Raw genomic sequence first — 20,669 nt, 5'->3', positions numbered from 1 at the left:
TTTGCGTCACATCATGGGTTTGGTTTCTCGAAGGTCACGCCAGGCACCCCGTGTGTTCAGGGACACGTCCATGACATTTCCTTGGAATGGCGTAGATGAGTTTCTCCTCTTTTAATTTTAATTTTCCTCTTTTTTCACAGCCCTGAGTTTTTCCGGATGCTTTCTTTAGGTCCAGGCACTAACCAGGTTGTAATCCTGGGGGGTTTTTTTGGGTGTGGTTTTCTTTTTCCCCCCCCAAACTGGGCTGGATACTTTCGGCTCACTGTGGCTTTAGAGCACTTCGTTTAGTGACCGTTTGAAGTTGCAGTGGCCCTGAAACAAGTGGGCTTGGGACATTTTTAATGTAATGTAATGTAATGTAATTTTTTTATTTTATTTTATTTTATTTATATTATTTTATTTTATTTTAATTTTGTTATTTTATATTATTTTAATTATTTTTTATTTTATCTGATTTTAGTTTATTATTGTACTGCATTATTTTATTGTATTATATGGTATTTTTCTTTTTTTTTTATTGCAAAAGTTTTACAATTACATTTTCACCCCTTTTTTTTCACCCCCCCACCTCCCTCCCCAAACTTCCCGTCCTCCCTAGCCCTCCCTAACCCTCCCCCCCAGACTTCCCTATTATATACTCATAACTAATAATACTGATTTATATACCTGAACCCATCCCTCCCCCTATATAATTTTCCCTCTTTATCTCTTTACATTAAAATATTTCTAATACATTGTTTTCAAATAAAAGCTATTTGGTACTTTCTAGTTTGGTATTTGTTCTGAACATATTCTATCCACCTTTTCCATTCCCATTCATAAGTCTCTTGTGAACAATCTTTTAAATATGCTGAAATCTTCGCCATCTCTGCAAAACTGGCCATCTTCAAAGTCCATTCCTCGATAGTAGGCAAAGCTTCATTCTTCCAATATTTACCTATCAACAATCTTGCTGCTGTTATCATATACAATATTAATTTTATTTCACCCCGTGTAAAACCCTTAACTATACCCAATAAAAACAATTGTGGAGAAAATTGAATTTTTTTCTTCAAAACATTCTGCACGACCCACCATATTTTTATCCAAAAAGCCTTAACTTTCCTACAGGTCCACCAAACATGATAATACGTAGCATCCAAACATTCACATCTCCAACATTTTGGCTGAACATTAGGGTACATACATGACAACTTTTTAGGATCTAGATGCCATCTATAAAACATTTTATAAAAATTTTCCCTCAAATTCTGCGACTGTGTAAATTTAACATTCTGAACCCAAATTTTTTCCCGTGTTTCCAACATCACTGGTTCTTCAAAATTTTGTGCCCACTTAATCATACAATCTTTAACTAATTCCGTTTCTGAATCCCTTTCTAGCAAAACATTGTAAAGCCTTTTAATATGCATTGGACCTTTCTCTCTTATATGTCTAACCAATTCTTCCTCATGCAACATAATACCAGTTTTTTGGTCCTCTTTCCATCTCAATTGTAATTGATTATATTGTAACCAGGTTAAATTAATCCCTTCGTCCAACAGTGTCTGCAATGTCTTCAACTGCCATCTGCCCGCATCTGTAAAAAGAACTTCTTTGTATAAAAACCCCCCGAGTGACATTATATTTGTATTCCACAAGGTATGACCAAGATCCAGCCATAGCGGTATTTTATAATCCCATTTGAGTCGGTGCTTCTTCCAAACTCTCATCAAAGAGTCTCTAAGTATATGACTTTTAAATACTTTATCAACTTTATCATCATAAAATAGGTAAGCATGCCATCCAAATTCAAGATCAAAACTTTCTGCATTCAATATTCCAGCCTTTTTACTTCCAAACCAATCACTTGTTAAAGTTAAAGCTGCTGCATCATAATATAACTGTAGGTTTGGAAGTTTAAGGCCTCCTCTTTCTGGAACATCTTGCATAATTTTCAATTTCACTCTCGGCTTTTTCTCGTTCCAGACAAACTTATTAAGTCCAGTTTGCCAAACTTTCAGTTGTTTATCACTTTTAAGCACCGGAATCATTTGAAACAAAAACAGAAATCTTGGCAAAATGTTCATCTTAACTGCTGCTATTCTTCCAAGTAAAGACAGTTGCAGCTTTTTCCAAGTCTCCATGTCTTTCTGAACCTCTCGCCACAACACCTCATAGTTATTTTGAAACAATTTCATGTTTGATTCTGCAACCTGAACTCCAAGATATTTTACCTTAGGTACAATTTCAAAACCTGCCCTCCTTTCAAACTCATGTTTACGATCTTGTGTCATATTTTTAACTATCATTTTAGTCTTTTTTGAATTCAGTCTAAAACCTGAAACTCTACCATAGTCTTGTATAATGTCGTTCATCAAGATTATTGATTCCATTGGTTGTGATAGGGTAACCACCAGATCATCTGCAAATGCCTTTATTCTATAATCCTCTTGCCTTATCATTATGCCTTTCAAAATTTTTGAGTCCCGTATTGTATTTAGCAAGACTTCCAATGTTAAAATAAATAAAAGTGGGGACAACGGACATCCCTGTCTTGTTCCTTTTTCAATTTTAAACTCTGTCGTCAAACTTCCATTAATAATAATCTGTGCTTTTTGCTCTTGATAAATTGCTGAGATCGCCTGTATAAATTGGTCCCCAAAGCCCATCTTTTTTAAAGTCTTTAGTAGAAAATTCCAATCCACTCTATCAAAGGCCTTCTCCGCATCCAAAAAAACCAGCACTGCAGAAATCTGTTTATTCTTGTCAAGATATTCCAATAAGTCTATTACTTGCCTTACATTGTCCTTCATATATCTGCCCTCAATAAATCCCGCTTGGTCCGCATGAATCACCTTTTGGATTACTGGCATCAACCTGTTGGCTAATACCTTCGCATAAATTTTATAGTCTGTGTTCAAAAGAGATATTGGTCTGTAATTCTCTGGTTTTTTAGGACCAACTTGTTCTTTTGGTATCAAAGATATATAAGCAGTTGTCCAGGATGGGGGTATTTTACCCCCTTGTTGAATATTGCAAAATAAATCTCTAAGTTGTCCCACCATTTCAGCTTGTAAAATTTTGTAATACACTGCAGTCAAACCATCCGTGCCAGGAGCTTTGGCTGTTTTTAGCTGTTTAATTGCTGCTGTTATCTCCTCCTCTGTTATAGGATAATTCATTCTTTCCTTTTGTTGATCAGTAATTTTTGTAACTCTCTTATCCTTTAAATATTTTTCTATAAGTCCATTCTGCACCTCTTCTTTGGCATATAGTTTAGTATAATAATCCACAAAAGCTTCTTTAATTAGTTTTTGTTGAAAGATTTCTTTCCCTCCAATATCAATACTATCAATAGTCCGTATACTTTGTTTTTTCCTCAATGTGTAAGCCAACCATCTGCCCGGTTTGTTAGCGTTGCAAAATGTATTATGCTTCGCATATTGTAAACTTGTTGCAACTTGTTCCGCCATAAGCATTTGAAATTGGTCTTTCAAAAGTTTTATAGCACTTCGTATTCTTTCATCTGTTGGATTTTTAATAAGTAACTGTTCTTTATTCTTTATTTCCATTTCCAACTCAGATCTTTTCTTTTGTCGAAGCAGTCTATGTTTATTATATGGTATTTTTCTATTCATTTTATTTTCTTTGTTTTATTGTATTGTTTTATTTTATTCTATTTGTTATTTTTATTATTTTATTGTATTTTAATTATTTTATTAGTTTATTTTATTATTTCATTTTATTATATTGTATTATTTATTGTATTGTATTTATTTTATTTTTATTTTATTTTGTTACTGCGTTGTATTATTTTATTTTTTATTTTATTGTACTTTATTTTAATTTATTTTAATTATTTTTTATTTTATTTCTGTATTGCGTTATTTCCTTATTGTATTTTATTTATTGTATTTTTATTTATTTTTATTATTTTACTTTATTATTGTATTATTTTATTATTTATTTTATTTTGTTTTGTTTTGTTTTATTATTGTGTTGTATTGATTATTTTATTATTTACTTTATTGCATTGTATTGCTTTTGTTTTACTTATTTTATTTTATTATTTTAATTAGAACAAAGTTAAAATACAAAATTCAAAACTCAACAAAATGACTGTTTTTCACACTTACGACTGTCACAGCATCCCCACGTTCAGGTGATCCAAATTCAGATGCTTGGCAACTGACTCATATTAATGACAGTTGCAGTGTCCAGGGGTCACACAATCACTCTGACAAGCAAAGTCAATGGGGAAGCCAGATTCCTTTAACAACCATGTTGCTAACTTAATCTTTGGAGGGATTCACTTTACAACCGTGGCAAGAAAGGCCATAAAAATGGGACAAAGTGAAACAAATGTCTCACTTAACAACATAAATTTTGGGCTCCATGGTGGTCGTATGTCGAACACTCTCTGTAGTTGCAGAAAACCTCAACTTTTTTACTTTTATATAATAATATATAACAGCCACTTCTATAACCACGAAACTCTTTAAAATTGGCAGAACACGTTTTTTCCCCCTCCTCAAGTATAAAGTCCAGGAGTGGTTTCCACGTAGAAGCAAAATTAATTGTATTCTTTCCTTTAAGCAAAGCAATCAATTTAGCCCTATCTGCTCACTTCATCAACTTTTGCAGTTGTGGGAATCAAAGTCTCCTTCCATTTTTATGGTTGTTGTTCATCGTTTAATGACCCCGTAATCACTTGTGGGGCGGGAGGGAGTCGGAGCAGCTGAATGGAGCTGAGTGTTTAGTGGCCGGATGCCTTTCCTGTCTCCAGTGCGGAGTGTTTGCAGCCGATATATTCTCCTTGTGCCCAGAGAGAGAAATATCAGCCTCTACCTAGGATCGAACTCACAGTCTCCTGATTCTGAGGCGAAAGCTCCATCGCTAAGTCACCATACCGCTTTATCCTTCCATTTTTGTGTGTAGAGTAATCTTGTTCCTCGCTTGACATTGCATCTTCTCCCTTCTTCTCTTCCGGCGTCCAGTCCCCGGATTAAAAGCTTGGATGACGTCTGCCTTCAAGTGACCGATCTCTTGCCTGGCTTGAAGAAGCTCCGGGGGCTTCTGCCAGAACATGGCTGCCTCCTCCTCTCCCCAGCGAACTTCTGGCAGAATGACCAGGAACATTTCGGCACCGACCCCGATATTATTAAAACCATCCACCAGCACGAACCCAAGACTCTGCAGACGTCGGCCACGCCGAAGGGTAGGGATGGAGTACCTGAACCGGAAGGAAGTGAGCGGCCGTTGAGGCTCCTCTCCAGAATTGCTGAGTTGAAGTCCTCTGTTGAGAAGACAAGGGGGAGTGGGGTCTGGCCACCTTGTGGCGTCTTCAGCCAACGCTCCGTTGAGGTGCCGAAAGAGTGTAGATCCATGATTCCCAATCTTGCCAACGTTAAGATGGGTGGACTTCAACTCCCAGAATTCCTCTAGGGAGGAAGAAGTGAGGAAGGAGGGGAAGGAAAAGGAACATGGGAAGAGGAGAAAGAAAGGGAGGGAGGGAGGATTAAGAAAAGAACGAAAGTGACAGTGAAGGAAGGAGGGAAGGAGGGATGGAGGGAAGGAAGGAGATAAGAGAGTGAGGGAGAAAGGAAATAATGAAAGAAGATTGAAAGGAAGTGAAGAAAGTGGAGAGAAGAAAGAGATGAAAGGGAAGAGAAGGAAGAAAGTGTGAGTGAAGAGAGAGAGAGGAAAGGAAGAGAAGGAAGAGAAGAAAGGGAGGGAAGAACAAGAGGGAGGGAGGAACGAAAAGGAAAGAATGAAGAAGAGAAAAGAAAAAACAGAAGAGGGAAAAGAGGATAAGGGAAGAAGGAGGGAAGAAAGAAGAGAAGAGAAGAAAGGAAGAGAGCCATTCTGCCTGGGGAATTCTGGGAGTTGGTCCACCTTTTTTAATGCTGCTAAATTTAAGAAACACTAGTCTAGATGGTCCTGGGAACCATCAGCAGTATTCTGCTCATTCTCCTCATGGGGAATGCTGGGAGCTGAAGTCTACAAGTCTTAACGTTGCCAAGTTTGGAGACCCCTGATGAAGACCAGCACCTCAGATCCTGCAGGTCCTTGCAGAAATTCCAGTCAATGTCAGGAGCGACCAGTTTTAATCAACCTCTGCAACTTCAACTCAGATGGACCTCAATTCCCAGCATTCCCTCAACCGGTCAAGCCAGTTGAAATCCACCCATCTTAAGTTTATAGAGATTGAGAAACACTGGGAGAGACAGAGGGATGTCAATCAGCATTTACCAGGATCTCCAAGTTGAGCAGTTTTTCCAGGTCACCAAGTATGTCCTTCAAGATGGATGGTTCACAACCTCTGCAACGTTAATATGGGTGGACTTCAACTCTCAGTATTTCCCCAACCAGCCAAGCCACCTATCTTAAGTTTGCAGAGGTTGAGAAACACTGGGGGAGACAGAGGGATGTCAATGAGCATTCACCAGGATCTCCAAGTTGAGCGGTTTTTCCAGGTCATCAAGCGCGTCCTTCAAGAAGGGTGGTTGTATTCCCTTGTCCATCACTTGGGGTGAGGTGTCCTTCCCACTCACCTGTTCTTCTCCTGATTTCTTCAGATCTCCTATTTGGCGTCCCAGGAAAGTACAGTGGGGTGAGTCTCTACAACCGGAAGAGAGTGGTCATCTATGCCATCACTTTGGGTCTTCGGCACTATGACGCCAGGTGAGTTGCTTTCCGAGACTGAAATATGCTGGAGAGACTTTTGGCCAGCTGGGACCTTCTTTGTGATATTTTCCAGAGATTTATTTATTTATTTATTGAATTTGTATATCGCCCTACTCCCGAAGGACTCAGGGTGGTGAACAGCCATAGGAATAAAACATATAAATACAAAATTTAAAATAGATTAAAACGAATTAAATAATTTGGCTGAACAAATTTAAAGCCCCAATAATTTAAAACCAGATTTAAAATTTCCATTTAAAAAGGGGAAAGACTTAGGTCAGATGCCTTTCCCTCTCATGTGGCTTTCCATGAAGATGGAGTTTTCTGTTAAATTCCATATTTTGAAGAGTTTGTACCTGGATGGACCAGCAACAGCTACATCTAAATTAGTCTTTACTCTAGCAACGCAGCTGGTTTCTAGTTACGACTGTAATGAAGCCTGCCCATCATGGTTGCAACTTCTGACATCAAATGGGTAACTTGTTTGACTTTATGACCTGAGAGAGAGATAGAGATAGATAGATAGAGATAGATAGATAGAGAGAGAGAGAGAGAGAGAGGTATATAAATATGTATTACTGTGGGTAGATACTCCTGTTTCTCCAAAAATAAGACCGTGTCTTATATTAATTATTGTTCCAAAAGACACATTAGGGCTTGTTTTCCAATTAGGTCTTATTTTTGAGGAAATACGATACTAAAATGTGTCTGTCTGGCTGATAATCTTAACTGGGACTTTTTTGGGGGTAGGGCTTATATTACAAGCATCCTGAAAAACCATGCTAGGGCTTATTTTCTGGTTGAGTCTTATTTTCGGGGAAACGGTATATGTGTGTGTGTATGGGTGTGTGTGTGTGTGTGTGTGTGTGTGTGTGTGTGTGTGTATGTATATATAATGTTTTCTGAGGTTTTCGCGGGTGTTTGTATGTAGGTCTTTGGTTATTCGGGTTTTCTCCCGCATAAAATTGGAGGTTTCTTGGCAACATTTCAACGAAGTCTCATTCGTCATCTTCAGGCTGGTGTTCTCGGCTTCATGCTTCTAGGAGCAATGTGTGTGATCGCAGCTGTTTCTTCCTTTTTGCTCACATTGCTCCTAGAAGCACGAAGCCGAGAACACCAGCCTGAAGATGACGAATGAGACTTCGTCAAAACGTTGCCAAGAAACCTCCAATTTTACGCGGGAGAAAACCCGAATAACCAAAGACCTATACATATATAGGTGTGTGTTTGTGTGTTTGTGTGTGTGTGTGTGTGTGTGTGTATGTAGGTCTTTGGTTATTCGGGTTTTCTCCTGCGTAAAATTGGAAGTGTCTTGGCGACGTTTCGACGAAGTCTCATTCGTCAACTTCAGGCTGGTGTTTTCGGCTTCGTGCTTCTAGGAGCAATGTGTGATCGCAGCTGTTTCTTCCTTTTAACTGCTAGTGGGGGTATGAACTGATTGGGTGGGAGCTTGGCTGTGTTCTGATTGGGTGGAGGTGTGTTCTCAGAAGCACGAAGAAGCACGAAGCCGAAAACACCAGCCTGAAGATGACGAATGAGACTTTGTCGAAACGTTGCCAAGACACTTCCAATTTTACGCGGGAGAAAACCCGAATAACCAAAGACCTACATAGATAGATAGATAGATAGATAGATACTTTCTTTTGCAGAGAGTGGTGAGTTCGGCAGAAAAGATGATTGGAAGTTCAGTTCCTTCGATCCAGGACATGGCATATAAGTGATACGAGTGGGGTCCGCAGGATTGTCTGGGACCCTACACATCCTCTTCACAACCTGCTTTCCTTGTTATCTTCTAGGAGGGGACTTTGTGGTATCCGAAGCAGAACATATAATATATAATAATATAAATTATAATATAGATTATATATATAATCTATATTAAATTTATATTTTGCTGATAAAGAAATAAAGGGAGAATGCCCCCTCCCACATGTTGGGGTAGACCAGGTGTCTCAATAGAAAAACACATAATCTATATTATATTTATATAATCCAGATTATATATATAATCTGCATGTTTTGCTTTGGATACCACAAAGCCCCCTTCCAGTAGGTAACAAGGAAAATGTGTGTGTGTGTGTTTGTGTGTATGTGTGTTCTGCCCCAGCTCCGGATTCCTGAGGATATTGACACACACCAACGATCCTTATCAAATTTATTAAGTAGCAAGAATAAACCAAAGTCCGGCAAAAGTTGGCAACCAGCCCAGAAAGCAAGATACGATAAGACTTTTCCAAAAATGCTCTGATGATAATTACAAGTTGTTTCTAGCAAGAAACTTACTAACGGTGTGTGACTTAAATAGGCTAAGGGAGTGGCCAATTATCCTCAAACCTTACCCTCGAGGAGACCTCCTCCTCCTGAGTAGCCACTCCTGCCTTTTGGCAGCCCTTGCGTGCCCGAGCATTGAGGAGAGGCTCCTCCACTTCGCTCTCTCCACTTGAAGGAGCCTCTGGCACCACATCCTCTTCAGCCTCCTCGCTGTCCGACACGAGCGCCAGCTGCGCAGGCTGCTGGCACAACACCACACCAGCCTCCTCATCGTCGGGATCAGCCACGATCCGCGCAGGCCACTGGCGGGCCACAACACTGTGAGGTGGAGAGAGTGGTGAGGACGGCAGAAAAGATTATTGGAAGTTCATTTCCTTCGATCCAGGACATGACATGGCATATAAGCGATACTTGAGCTGGGTCTGCAGGATTGTTTGCGACACTCTGTGTGTGTGTGTGTGTGTGTGTGTGTGTGTGTGTGTGTGTGTGTGTGTGTGTGTGGCATGCATCTATGGGTGTTGCTATTGAGGGTAGGCAACAGGTTGAGACACACGACTGCATTAAGCTTGCCGTCTCCTTCCTTTCATCTCTCTGGGAAAAAAATAAATGGCTTTTTTCTTCCCACCTGGGGTGGGAAACAATCCTGGGCAGCTCCTTTGAGACCAATATCCCTCCCCCCCCCCGATGCCTTGTGGATTATGGGACCTCTTCTTTGCTCCCGGGGCAGGTTCCTTTCCAGCCTCCGCTCGCGGCTCAAGCTGCTCCATCCCAGCGCCAACAGCAGCCTGCGGGAAGACCATATGATCCATGTCCATTTTAAGGAAGAAATCGGCGTCGCTGAACTTATCCCTCTCGTCACCACCTACGTCATCCTTTTCGCTTACATCTACTTCTCCACCCGTAAGTTTGAGCGAATGAGTAAACGAGCAGCTTGGCTCATTCGAGACCGGCAGTCCTTGATTTACGACCGCACTTGAATCACAGGTTTTCCTTCGCTAAGTGATTGTTAGCTAAAGCAAGCCGTTGAATGACTTCATGTACAGTTGGTCCTTGATTTACGACAACGGAGCCCCCAATTTTCCATTGCTAAGCGAGACATTTGTTCACCAAGTTTTGCCTCGTTTTGCAACCTTTCTTACCACAGTTGTTAAGTGAATCCCTGTGGTTGTTAAGGTATCAAGATGGTCATTAAGTGAAATCCGGCTTCCCCATTGACTTGGCTTGTCAGAAGGTCGCAAAAGGGAATCACGTGACCCCAGGGCACTGGTCTCAATTCTGGTCATAAGTCGAAGACTTTCTGTCTAGGATAAAGTTAAAGCAATCCATCAAATGACTTCATTTATGGTTAGTCCTCGACGTACGACAACAACTGAGCATAAAATGGTCTACAGCGGGCCTATCAAACTGGTGGCCCGCGGGCCGGACGAGTCACGCACACGCCACGCCATCCCGGCTCCGGAAAGGCAAAAAACGTAGTGATACCTCATGATACGTCCCGTGATGTGATCCAGTTTAACACCTGTGGTCTACAGCTTCCGTTTCTTTCTCCCAGATTTGGAACGAAGTCCGCGACGGTGCTGCGTCTTTCTCTGTCTGTCTCACTCAAAGACTGATGGGGTTTTTTTTTTTCCCTCTTCAGGCAAGATCGACATGGTGAAATCCAAGTGGGGTCTGGCTTTGGCTGCCGTCGTGACCGTCCTCAGCTCCCTCCTGATGTCCGTCGGGCTGTGCACGCTGTTTGGCCTCACGCCGACGCTCAACGGAGGGTAAGTCGGCGAACGGGACTTACAGGCTGAACTCTGGCGAGCCAGAAACCGTCAGCAGGAGGTCCTCGGTCGAGCAGTCACTCTTCGGAGGGAGTCCTGAGGGCCATCTTCTTAGTCCGAGCATCCTTCAGCCTCGTGGCCTCCTCTCCGAGACAGACTCCATGAAAGTTCTCTTTGCAGTTGAAAGTTTGTGGGTGCTCTCTGAGCTTGGTTGTGTTCTTGTAGACTTTTCATGACCCTAATAGGTAACGTCATCAGTGCTAGAACGGAGGGGTTTTGCAGAGAGGAGGGTCTAGGACCTTCAGGCTTCCACCCTTAGGCGCATCTCTTTTGCCTCCGGTCTCCTGCCTCAGCCCATTTACAGGCAGCTTTCCTCCACTTGCCCTCCGCCAGCCATTCGCCCTGGGCAATGGGCCTCTGGCCCTTTGCCGACACACTGCTTGTCCCGGGCCTTTGGTCGGACGGGACAATGAGCTGCCATCCAGTCGGGTGGTAGGCAGAAGCCATGGGCGATAGGAGATCACAGGGGCTGTCGGGGAGGTGCAGTAGCCGAACGGCAGGAGTGCACGGTTTCAGGCATGGGGGGGAAAGCGGCCTCTGGGATGGGTGGGGGGAACCGGCAGTCGAATGGCAGTGGTGCACGGCTTCAGGCACGAGGGGATCCAAGCCATGTCTCTTCAGCAGATAGTTGTCCCTTTAGCTCTTCTGTTCGTTGATGTGCAGACAGTAGAACGAAGTTCTGGAGACAAGAGTACAACAGTGGTGGGCCTTCTTCGAGATGACAACGAGATGCAAGGAGGTAGAGGGTTTGCTCAACTGGTGTAACAAAAACAGCCCCGCGTGAAACCTAGGAAAACGAAGTAGATGGTTGTCGATTCCAGAAAAGGCATTAATACATCTCTGGCGCCTCCTTTTCGCTGTCAGAGGCCTTCAGGCTCTTCTTCTGTGGCCGGCAAGGCGTTCCTGAAGGTCTCTACAGCCAATAACAGCTCTGTTATCAGCCGCAGAGGCCTTCAGGAACGCCTGGCCGGATGCAGAAGAAATGGGCCAGCAAAAGCAGGTCAGAGTGTGGTTGTCAGGGCCTGACTGCAAATGTCCGAAAGTAAGTAGTAGGGCAACTCCACCCCACCCACCCCCGTCCCCACCCCTAGCTTAATTTTTACCCGTGCAGCCTGGAGTGGGTGGGGTCTTAATTCGGACTTATTTTGGGGGTAGGGCTCATATTGGATGCATCAAGCTAGGTCTTACTTTTGGGGTAGGTTGTATTTTCGGAGAAACATGGTGTATATATGTGTGTATTATGTATGTGGGTGTGTGTGTATATATATATATATATATACACATACACACATACATACAGCCACGAACACGAAGCCAAGCAGCAGCAACGCAGCTCACCAGCTCAAATCCCCCTGCTACTCAGACTAACCCGAGCACAACCAAGCCCCCACCTAAACAGAACACACACCCAGCCAATCAGAGCACAGCCAACCCCCCCATCCAATCAGAGCACAGCCAAAGCCCCACCCAATCAGAACACACCTCCACCCAATCAGAACACAGCCAAGCTCCCACCCAATCAGTTCACACCCCCACTGGCAGTTAAAAGGAAGAAACAGCTGCGATCACACACATTGCTCCTAGAAGCACGAAGCCAAAAACACCAGCCTGAAGATGACGAATGAGACTTCGTCGAAACGTTGCCAAGACACCTCCAATTTTACGCGGGAGAAAACCCAAATAACCAAAGACCTATATATACATAGGTATATATATATATATATACACAGAGAGAGGGGGAGAGAGAGAGAGAGAGAGAGAGAATGTGTGTATGTTTGTTATGTATAGGTAGTTATATACTTTCTTTTAGAGCCGTGGTGGCACAGTGGTTAGAAAGAGCCTGCAATTTCACCAGGCACAAGGTTGACTCGGCCTTCCATCCTTTCCGAGGTCAGTAAAATGAGGACCCAGATTGTTTGGGGCTAGAGACCGACTCTGTAAACCTCTCAGAAGGGCTCTGGAAAGCGCTGTGAAGCAGTCTATAAGTCTAAGTGCTGTTGCTGTTGCTATTTGAGGTGGTGCAGAGAGTGGTGAGGACAGCAGAAAAGATTATTGGTCGTTCAGGCCATAGCATGTAAGCAATGTTTGATTGCAGGATTGTCTGGGGTGGTAGACGTCCTCTTCGCAACCTGGTTTCTGTGTTACCTTCTCGGAGGGGCCTTCGTGATATATACACGCAGGTCAACGTCAAGTCATTCCTTTCTCCTCCCAGGTTGCTCCAGCTTCAGCGCTTGGTTCAGCTTCTGTTTCCCTTTTTGTTCTAGAGAGATTTTCCCATACCTGGTGGTGGTTATCGGCATCGAGAATGTGCTGGTTCTCACCAAATCGGTGGTGTCCACACCCGTTGACCTGGAAGTGAAACTGCGCATCGCGCAAGGTACGTAAAATAGTGAGGTTTTTTTCGTCATCCCAGAAAAAGCTGGTAAGGCCTGGGCTGAGATAAGCTGGGACTGCCGATCATAGTTGTCAGAACCTGCTCCCTGAGATGCCCCAGGTCAACGCTGGTTGGGGAGTTCTGGGAGTTGAAGTCCACACATTTTAGAGTTGCCAAGTTTTTGTTTAAAAAAAGTCTGCCTTATTGGAGAATGGTGTTTTGATTTTTCTTAGATTTATTTTATTTATTTATTGGTTCGATTGATATGTCGCCCTTCTCCGGAGACTCAGGGCGGCTTACAATGCATTAAGCAATAGCCTTCATATTTTTGTATATACCTGCTTAGTGGTGTTCTTTTTTATACAAAGTCAGCTTATTGCCCCCACAATCCGGGTCCTCATTTTACCTACCTCGGAAGGATGGAAGGCTGAGTCAACCTTGAGCCTGGTGAGATTTGAACTCCCAGTAATTGCAGGCAGCTGACGCTACTTAACAGTGCTTTAGTCTGCTGCGCCACCAAGGCTCTGCTGGATATCATCTGAGTGGGCTTTTTTGTACAGCTAGTCCTCGACTTAACGACCACCAAAATTTCCGCTGCTGAGCGAGACGGTGGTTCAGTGAGTTTCGCCCCATTTTACGACCTTCCTTGCCACAATGGTCAGGTGGATCACTGCAGTTGTTAAATTATTCACACACTTGTTAAGTAGATCTGGCTTACCCATTGACATTGCTTGTCAGACGGTCGCAAAAGGAGATCACATGATCCCCAAACACTCTCATCTTCTTTTAACGACCCCATAATCCCTTGCGGGGGTGGAGTCTGGGCAACTGAACGGAGCTAGCAGAGTGTTTTTTACTGGCCGGATGCCCTTCCTGTCACCAGTGCAGAGTTTTGTCCAGCAGATATATTCTCATTGTGCCCAGAGAGAGAAATAATCTGCCTCTACCTAGGATCGAACTCACAGCCTCCTGATTGTGAGGCGAAAGCTCCACCTTTAGGCCAGGGCACCACTCCTTCCCCAGAACACCGTGACTGTCATAAATATGAATCTGTTTCCAAGCCTCTTGAGTTTCGATTACGTGACCACGGGGATGCTTCAACGGTCGTAAAGTGTGAAAAATGATCATGTCACTTTTTTCCGTGCCGTGGTAACTTTGAAAGGTCACTAAACGAACTGTTGTAAGTCGAGGACCACCTGTATTGTAAAAAGATTCTAGTTTACTCTTGAAAAGAGCCGTGTCTGCTTAAATTACATTCACGCTGGCAGCTAGAAAACCTGGTGGAGCTGCTCCTGTTTGTTGGGTTCACCGGCCTTAACCTCACTACTTTCATTCCAGGTTTGAGCAACGAGAGTTGGTCCATCATGAAGAACATGGGCACCGAATTGGGGATCATCCTGATTGGCTATTTCACCTTCGTCCCGGCCATCCAGGTACTGGGAGGGGAGGTTATTCTCAAGTACAGGTAATCCTCGGTTTACAACCATTTAGCGACCGTTCCAAGTTCCAACTGAGCTTCCGAGGAGTAACAAGCGACAATGTCCTCTTCTTCTCGTATCCCATCTGTAAATAAATCCACGAAGCCTCATTGTTTTAGTCCTCACAACACACAGCACAACAGTTCAAACAGAGCTCATCAGCCCTGCACTCGGTCTCTCGAAGACGAATAGCACAGGGGCCTCTAACCTTGGGAACTTTACAAATTGTGGACTTCAACACCCAGAATTCCACCATTTGTGAACTTCAACTCCCAGAATTCCTCAGCCAGCCATACTTGAAGTCCAGAAAGCATGGAATTCTGGGAGTTGAAGTTCACAAGTCCTAAAGTTGCCAAGTTAGGAGATTCCCTGCTCTACCATCCTGGCCCAACTCACGGGAAAAGCCAGTTTTCTAGAGCTTTCCTGCAGGAAGACTCTGTCCTCTATTTATTATGGCTGAGTTTGGAGGGCTTTCTTTCTTTTTCTTTCTTTCTTTCTTTCTTTCTTTCTTTCTTTCTTTCTTTCTTTCTTTCTTTCTTTCTTTCTTTCCTTCCTTCCTTCCTTCCTTCCTTCCTTCCTTCCTTCCTTCCTTTTCTTTCTTCTTTTTCTTTCTTTCTTTCTCTCTCCCTCCCTCCCTCTCTTACCCTCTCTCTCTCTCATTCCCTTTCTTATTCTCTCTTATTCTCTCTCTCTTATTCTGACTCTCTTTCTCTCTCTTTCTCTCTTTCTCTCTCCCCCCTCTCCAAAAGAAAACCTTCTTGGTCTCGTCTCCATGTCCCGTCCTTTCTTTCGTCCTTTCCAGGAGTTCTGCCTTTTCGCCGTGGTGGGCTTGGTCTCCGACTTCTTCCTCCAGATGTTCTTCTTCACCACCGTTCTCTCTATCGATATCCGTCGGATGGAGGTAAAACCCCGAACTGGAAAGTCTTATCCATGGGTTTGGAGATCTCTTGAGGGCTCAAGGGGGCATAGCCGAGTGATATTAGGTCCGAAGGGGGCGATCTCAAACTCTCAAGAGGAAAAGGATCTTGGAATCCTAGTGGACGATGCCTTATTAACCCGAGGCAGCCGTGTGCTGCAGCAGCCGAAAAAGCCAACACGATCGATCCTCCGCTGCATTAACAGAGGGATCGAATCAAGATCACGGGAAGGTTTAATACCGCTTTATAAGGCCTTGGAATATAATATCTAGTTTTGGTTGCCACGATATAAAAAAAAGATGCGGAGACTCTGGAAAAAGTGGCGAGAACAGTAACGAAGAGGTTCAGGAGGTTGGAGGCTGAAACATACGAAGAACGGTTGCAGGATTTGGGTACGGCTACTCTAACAAAGAGAAGGACAGGATAGCATCTGCCAATATTTGAGGGGCTGCCCCAAAGAAGAGGGGGTCCACCTGTTCTCCCAAAGCACCTGAAGGCAGGACAAGAAGCAACGGAGGGAAACTTATTACAGTCTAACCTAGAATTAAGGAGATGTTTCCTAACGGGGAGGACAATTAACCGGTGGAACAGCTTGCCACCGGAAGTTGTGGCTGCTCCATCACTGGAGGCTTTTAAGAGGAGACTGGACAGCCATTTCTCTGAAAATGGTGTAGGGTCTCCTGCTTGAGCAGGGGGTTGGACTAGATGATCTCCCAGATCCCTTCCAACTCTCTTATTCTGTGAGGGTCTCCTATTCAAGCAGGGGGTTGGACTGGAAGACCTCTGAGGTCCCTACCAACTCTGTCATTCCACGATTCTGTAAACGTCTCCTGCTTGAGCTGCGGGCCGGACTGGATGACCTCCAAGGGTCCCTTCAATCTGGTGTAGTTCCTCCCCGAGGAGAGAGACTTCTGAATTCTGACCTGCCGGTGGGTTTTTCTTCTCTCCCTTTCTCAGCTGGCCGATCTCAACAAGCGTCCCCCTGCCGAAGCCTGCCTCCCGCCCCCCAAACCCGGTGTCCGCGGCCCACGCTACGAGCGCCAGCCAGCCATGCGCCCGGCGACCATGCATACCATCAACCTCCAGACCTCCTCTCTCCGTAACCTCCGTCTCCCTAAGCGGCTGAGGGTGGTATATTTCTTCGCCCGGACGCGATTGGCCCAAAGACTCATCATGGTAAGACTCGGGGCTACGGTGGCGCATGCACAAGGAGGGGAGGGTGGGGTGTCTAGGCCCCCACAGAGACTTCTGCACGAGGGGCTGGTGGTTCAGGAGGTGGGTTTCAGCATCAGAGCTACGAAAACATGGACGGTACGGAAATGGAAGGAGATGGGAAGACAGGCTGGGGTACGGATACTCCTCGACGTAACGACGGATCGCTTTGCGTCCAGTTGAGGTTAACGAGGGACGTCCCTCGGGGTGCAGGTAGACTTGGACTTCGGACCGTTTGAAGGAGAGATCGGAGCGCCTGGTGTCTGAAGCGGTGTCTAGCGTCTGCTGCTCGAGCAGGGGGCTGGACTAGATGACCTCCGAGGTCCCTTCCAGCTCTGTTATTCTGTGATTCTGTAATGGTCTCCTGCTCAAGCAGAGGGTTGGACTAGATGACCTTCAGGGTCCCTGGTGTAGTTCATCCCCGAGGAAAGAGGCTGGCTGGGGAATTCTGGGAGAGTCGAAGTCCCCTCTTAAAAGCGGGTGAGGGGATAAACGTCACATTAAAGGGATTGCTATAAACTTGTCTTCCCCACAGACTGGGACGGTGGTCTGGATTGGCATCTTGGTTTATACTGATCCGGCGGGTGTCCGCCTCTACCTGGCTTCCCACGTCACGGAGCAGAGCCCCCTGGGCGAAGCAGGGCTGCCGGTTCTGCCAGTCCCCGGGGAGGTCCTTCCAACAAGAGATGCCCAGTTGTCCCTCTCGGTCTTCTCTGCCGATCCCGCGCAGCCCCCACCTCCACAGCTCTCGGAGAACCAGACGTCGGAGTCCTCGCACCGTCAAGAGGTGGAGCACCAGGCCGAGGAGCCGCTGAACTCCAGGAGCAGGGGGCATCCAGAGGTGGGCTCCAAGGCCGAAGTGAGTTGGGGCACGGAGGACGAGGAACTCTGGAGGAAGCTCTCCTTTCGCCACTGGCCCTCACTCTTCAGCTACTACAACATCACCCTGGCCAAACGGTGAGTCCTGGGGTCCTTGGTGCTCTCTGAGGTAGGTGGTTTTCTTCAGGAAGTTTCATGAGCCAACTAGGTAGCATCATCAGGGCAGGCAGGCAGGAAGGAAGGAAGGAAGGAAGGAAAGGAGGAGGACTGTGGGGTCCTTGATGTTCTCTGGGCCTGGTGCTTTTCTTGCGGACGTTTCATGACCCAACTAGGTAGCATCATCAGTGCTATAAGGAAGGAGGAGGAAAAGGAAGGAAGGAAGGAAGGAAGGAAGGAAAGGAGGACTGTGGGGTCCTTGATGTTCTCTGGGCTTGGTGCTTTTCTTGTGGACGTTTCATGACCCAACTAGGTAGCATCATCAGTGCTATAAGGAAGGAGGAGGAAAAGGAAGGAAGGAAGGAAGGAAGGGGAGGGGAAGAGGAAAGGGAGAAGAGAAAAGGAAGGAAAGGAAGGAAGGAAGGAAAGGAAGGAAGGAAAGAAGGAGGAGGAGGGGAAGAGGAAAGGGAGAAGAGAAAAGGAAGGGAAGGGAAGGGAAGGGAAAGGAAGGAATGAAGGAAAGGGAAGGAAGGAAGGAGGAGGGGAAGAGGAAAGGGAAAAGAGAAAAGGAAGGGAAGGGAAAGGAAGGAAAGAAGGAAGAAGGAGGAGGGGATGAGGAAAGGGAGAAGAGGGAAGGGAAGGAAAGGAAGGAAGGAAGGAAGGAAGAGAAGGGAGAACTGTAGGGTCCTTGTTGCTCTCAGAGCTTGGTGGTTTTCTTGCAAACATTTCATGACCCAACTAGGTAGCATCATCAATGGTAGAAGGTAGTAGGGTTTTGGAGGAGTGAGGAGGAGGAAAAATATTGTGGGGAACTTAGTGCTATCTGAGCTTATTTGTTGTCTAGTAGGCGTTTCATTAGCCAGCTAGGGAACATCATCAGTGCTAGAAGGCATGGGGTTTGCTCTATGCTTATATAGTAACTGCTTGCCCTGACTGTTGGTGGGAAATGTTCTTTTTGGTCCCTTCCTTAGCTGTTACTCTATGATTGTAATGATTTCTGGCAACCTGACTCACCTGAGAATTCTGGGAGTTGAAGTCCGTACTTCTCAAAATTCCCACGTTGGACCAACCCTGTTCTAGATCTCAGGAAATGGGGAGCGACCCACTCAGGCCCCAAGCCCCCAAAAGAGCTGCCATTTTCAAGCCATTAATGCCACTTTTTGGATCTTGCGCTCGCCGAGAATTCCCAGGTCTTGGGTGTGTTACATTCTGAATTCTGGACCGCAACCGTTCAGCGGCTGTGTTGGACGGGCGAAGAGCTCTGATTGAAGACGGCGATCTTTGGGGTGTTGAGTTCCCACGATCTGCCTCCCACGATTCCCTTGGGTATCGCCTTCTCCAATCAGTTCTTCTCCTTCTCCAGGTACATCAGCATCCTGCCAGTCATCCCTGTCACCCTGTATCTGGACCCCCAAGAGGCTTTAGAGGCACGTCATCCCCACGAAGCCAACCGGTACCAGTCCTCCTTCTCGTTGGGTGTCGTGAAAGAAGAGCAGGTGGACCGGCTGTCAGAAGAGAAGCCCAAAGGACACAGCCCGCAAGATGTCACCCTCTATAAGTGAGTGAGATGGTCCTGGGTTGGTCAGCGATGGGGCAGTGTCCCAGTTAGTCCAGGACGACACCAATCATGGTGTGTTGAGCTTCCACCAAACGCAGCCTACAGGATTCCAAACGCTCCTCCGTGGTCGGAATCTGACGGCCACCGCAGGAAGTTCCTTGTTCTGGCATCTCCTGGATATAGGAGATGGGGTCGCGTGATCCCTGGGACATTGCAACCGTCATAAGTGTGAGCTGGTTGACGAGCGTCCGGATTTTGATCACATAACGGTAGGGATGTTGCGACAGGCGTATAAGTGTGAAAAACGGATGTAAGTTGCTTTTTTCGCTGCCGTTGTAACTTCAGTCACTAAGTGAACTGTTTTAAGTCGAGGACTACCTGTATCTGGGCTACTTTCTCCTCACCTGAAATGTCTTTTGGTCCCTGCTATGATCTTTGGAATATGGAGGAGTAGTCGTCAGGTCTCTTCATGTCTTCTCCTTCTCTCCTTCCAGGGTGGCCGCCCTCGGCCTGGCGTCCGGCATGCTTTTGGTCCTCCTCCTCTTTTGTCTCTACAAAGTCTTGTGCCCCAAAAATTACGGACAAAACGGGCTTTCCCACAGTCGGCGACGAAGAGGGGATCTTCCCTGCGATGACTACGGATACTCGCCCCCCGAGACAGAGATCATCCCCCTGGTTCTCCGAGGCCACCTCATGGTGAGGGTTGCATTGGGCAAGTGGGACTGAAGGGGTGTCTTTTGACTCCCAACGGCTGAGGTCTCTGCCCCCTTGCCCAGGACGTCTCTGTCCCCTGTGGCATCTCCTAAAGTTCTGTAGAGCTTCTCAATCATCCAGGTCATGGTTGTCCCAAAGGTGCGTTTTCAAGATCCAATTTAAACTTTCTTGGATTTTTTTTTCTTGAAGAGGTTTTGCTTCTCATCCGTAGAAGCTTCCTCTGTTCTGGCTAACGGTTTAGTTTTTCACTCAGACCTGAAGAAGCTTCTCAGATGAGAAGGGACATCTCTTCAAGGAAAATCAGTTGCCTTTTGAAAAAGCATCTTTGGGATATCCCATGAAGGTTCTTCGGTAGGTCTATCAAGCTTGAAGATTGGGGGACAGGACTGGGAAGGGGCTGGCGAGGTGGGGAAAAGAGAAACAACTTTGGGGTATGTGAGGTGCGAGCAGCCGTAGGAACTCGTTAGTAGTAATAGTGATTTTATTATAGTCATAGACCCAGGTTACAAATAAGAAGCATAAATCAAATCATAAAATAAATAAAATAACATAAAATAAAATATAAAATAAAAATAATATATATAAAATATATATAAATATATTATATAAAAGAATAAATTTGAATAAAATAGAAGAAAAATAATAAAATTAAACAGAATAAAATGGAAGAATAAA

At 45.1% G+C, this 20,669-nt stretch overlaps 1 protein-coding gene across 1 annotated transcript in view; it reads left to right on the top strand.

Annotated features, from left to right (window-relative positions):
- The window catches only part of SCAP (SREBF chaperone), a 41,931-nt gene that overhangs the window by 11,482 nt on the left and 9,780 nt on the right, over positions 1 to 20,669 (top strand). The window contains exons 5-15 of the mRNA XM_060683222.2: positions 4,980 to 5,200; positions 6,561 to 6,666; positions 9,668 to 9,840; positions 10,580 to 10,706; positions 13,031 to 13,143; positions 14,479 to 14,573; positions 15,421 to 15,519; positions 16,493 to 16,711; positions 17,283 to 17,704; positions 19,086 to 19,280; positions 19,775 to 19,976. Of these exons, the coding sequence (XP_060539205.2) occupies positions 4,980 to 5,200; positions 6,561 to 6,666; positions 9,668 to 9,840; positions 10,580 to 10,706; positions 13,031 to 13,143; positions 14,479 to 14,573; positions 15,421 to 15,519; positions 16,493 to 16,711; positions 17,283 to 17,704; positions 19,086 to 19,280; positions 19,775 to 19,976 (1,972 nt within the window). The remainder of the gene's footprint in view (positions 1 to 4,979; positions 5,201 to 6,560; positions 6,667 to 9,667; positions 9,841 to 10,579; positions 10,707 to 13,030; positions 13,144 to 14,478; positions 14,574 to 15,420; positions 15,520 to 16,492; positions 16,712 to 17,282; positions 17,705 to 19,085; positions 19,281 to 19,774; positions 19,977 to 20,669) is intronic.

This window comes from Pantherophis guttatus, chromosome 4, assembly GCF_059756535.1.
Source record: "Pantherophis guttatus breed Tessera chromosome 4, ASM5975653v1, whole genome shotgun sequence".
Classification (NCBI taxonomy): domain Eukaryota; kingdom Metazoa; phylum Chordata; class Lepidosauria; order Squamata; family Colubridae; genus Pantherophis; species Pantherophis guttatus.
The sequence above is the reverse complement of the archived record's forward strand: the minus strand, read 5'-3'. Positions and strand labels throughout refer to the sequence as shown.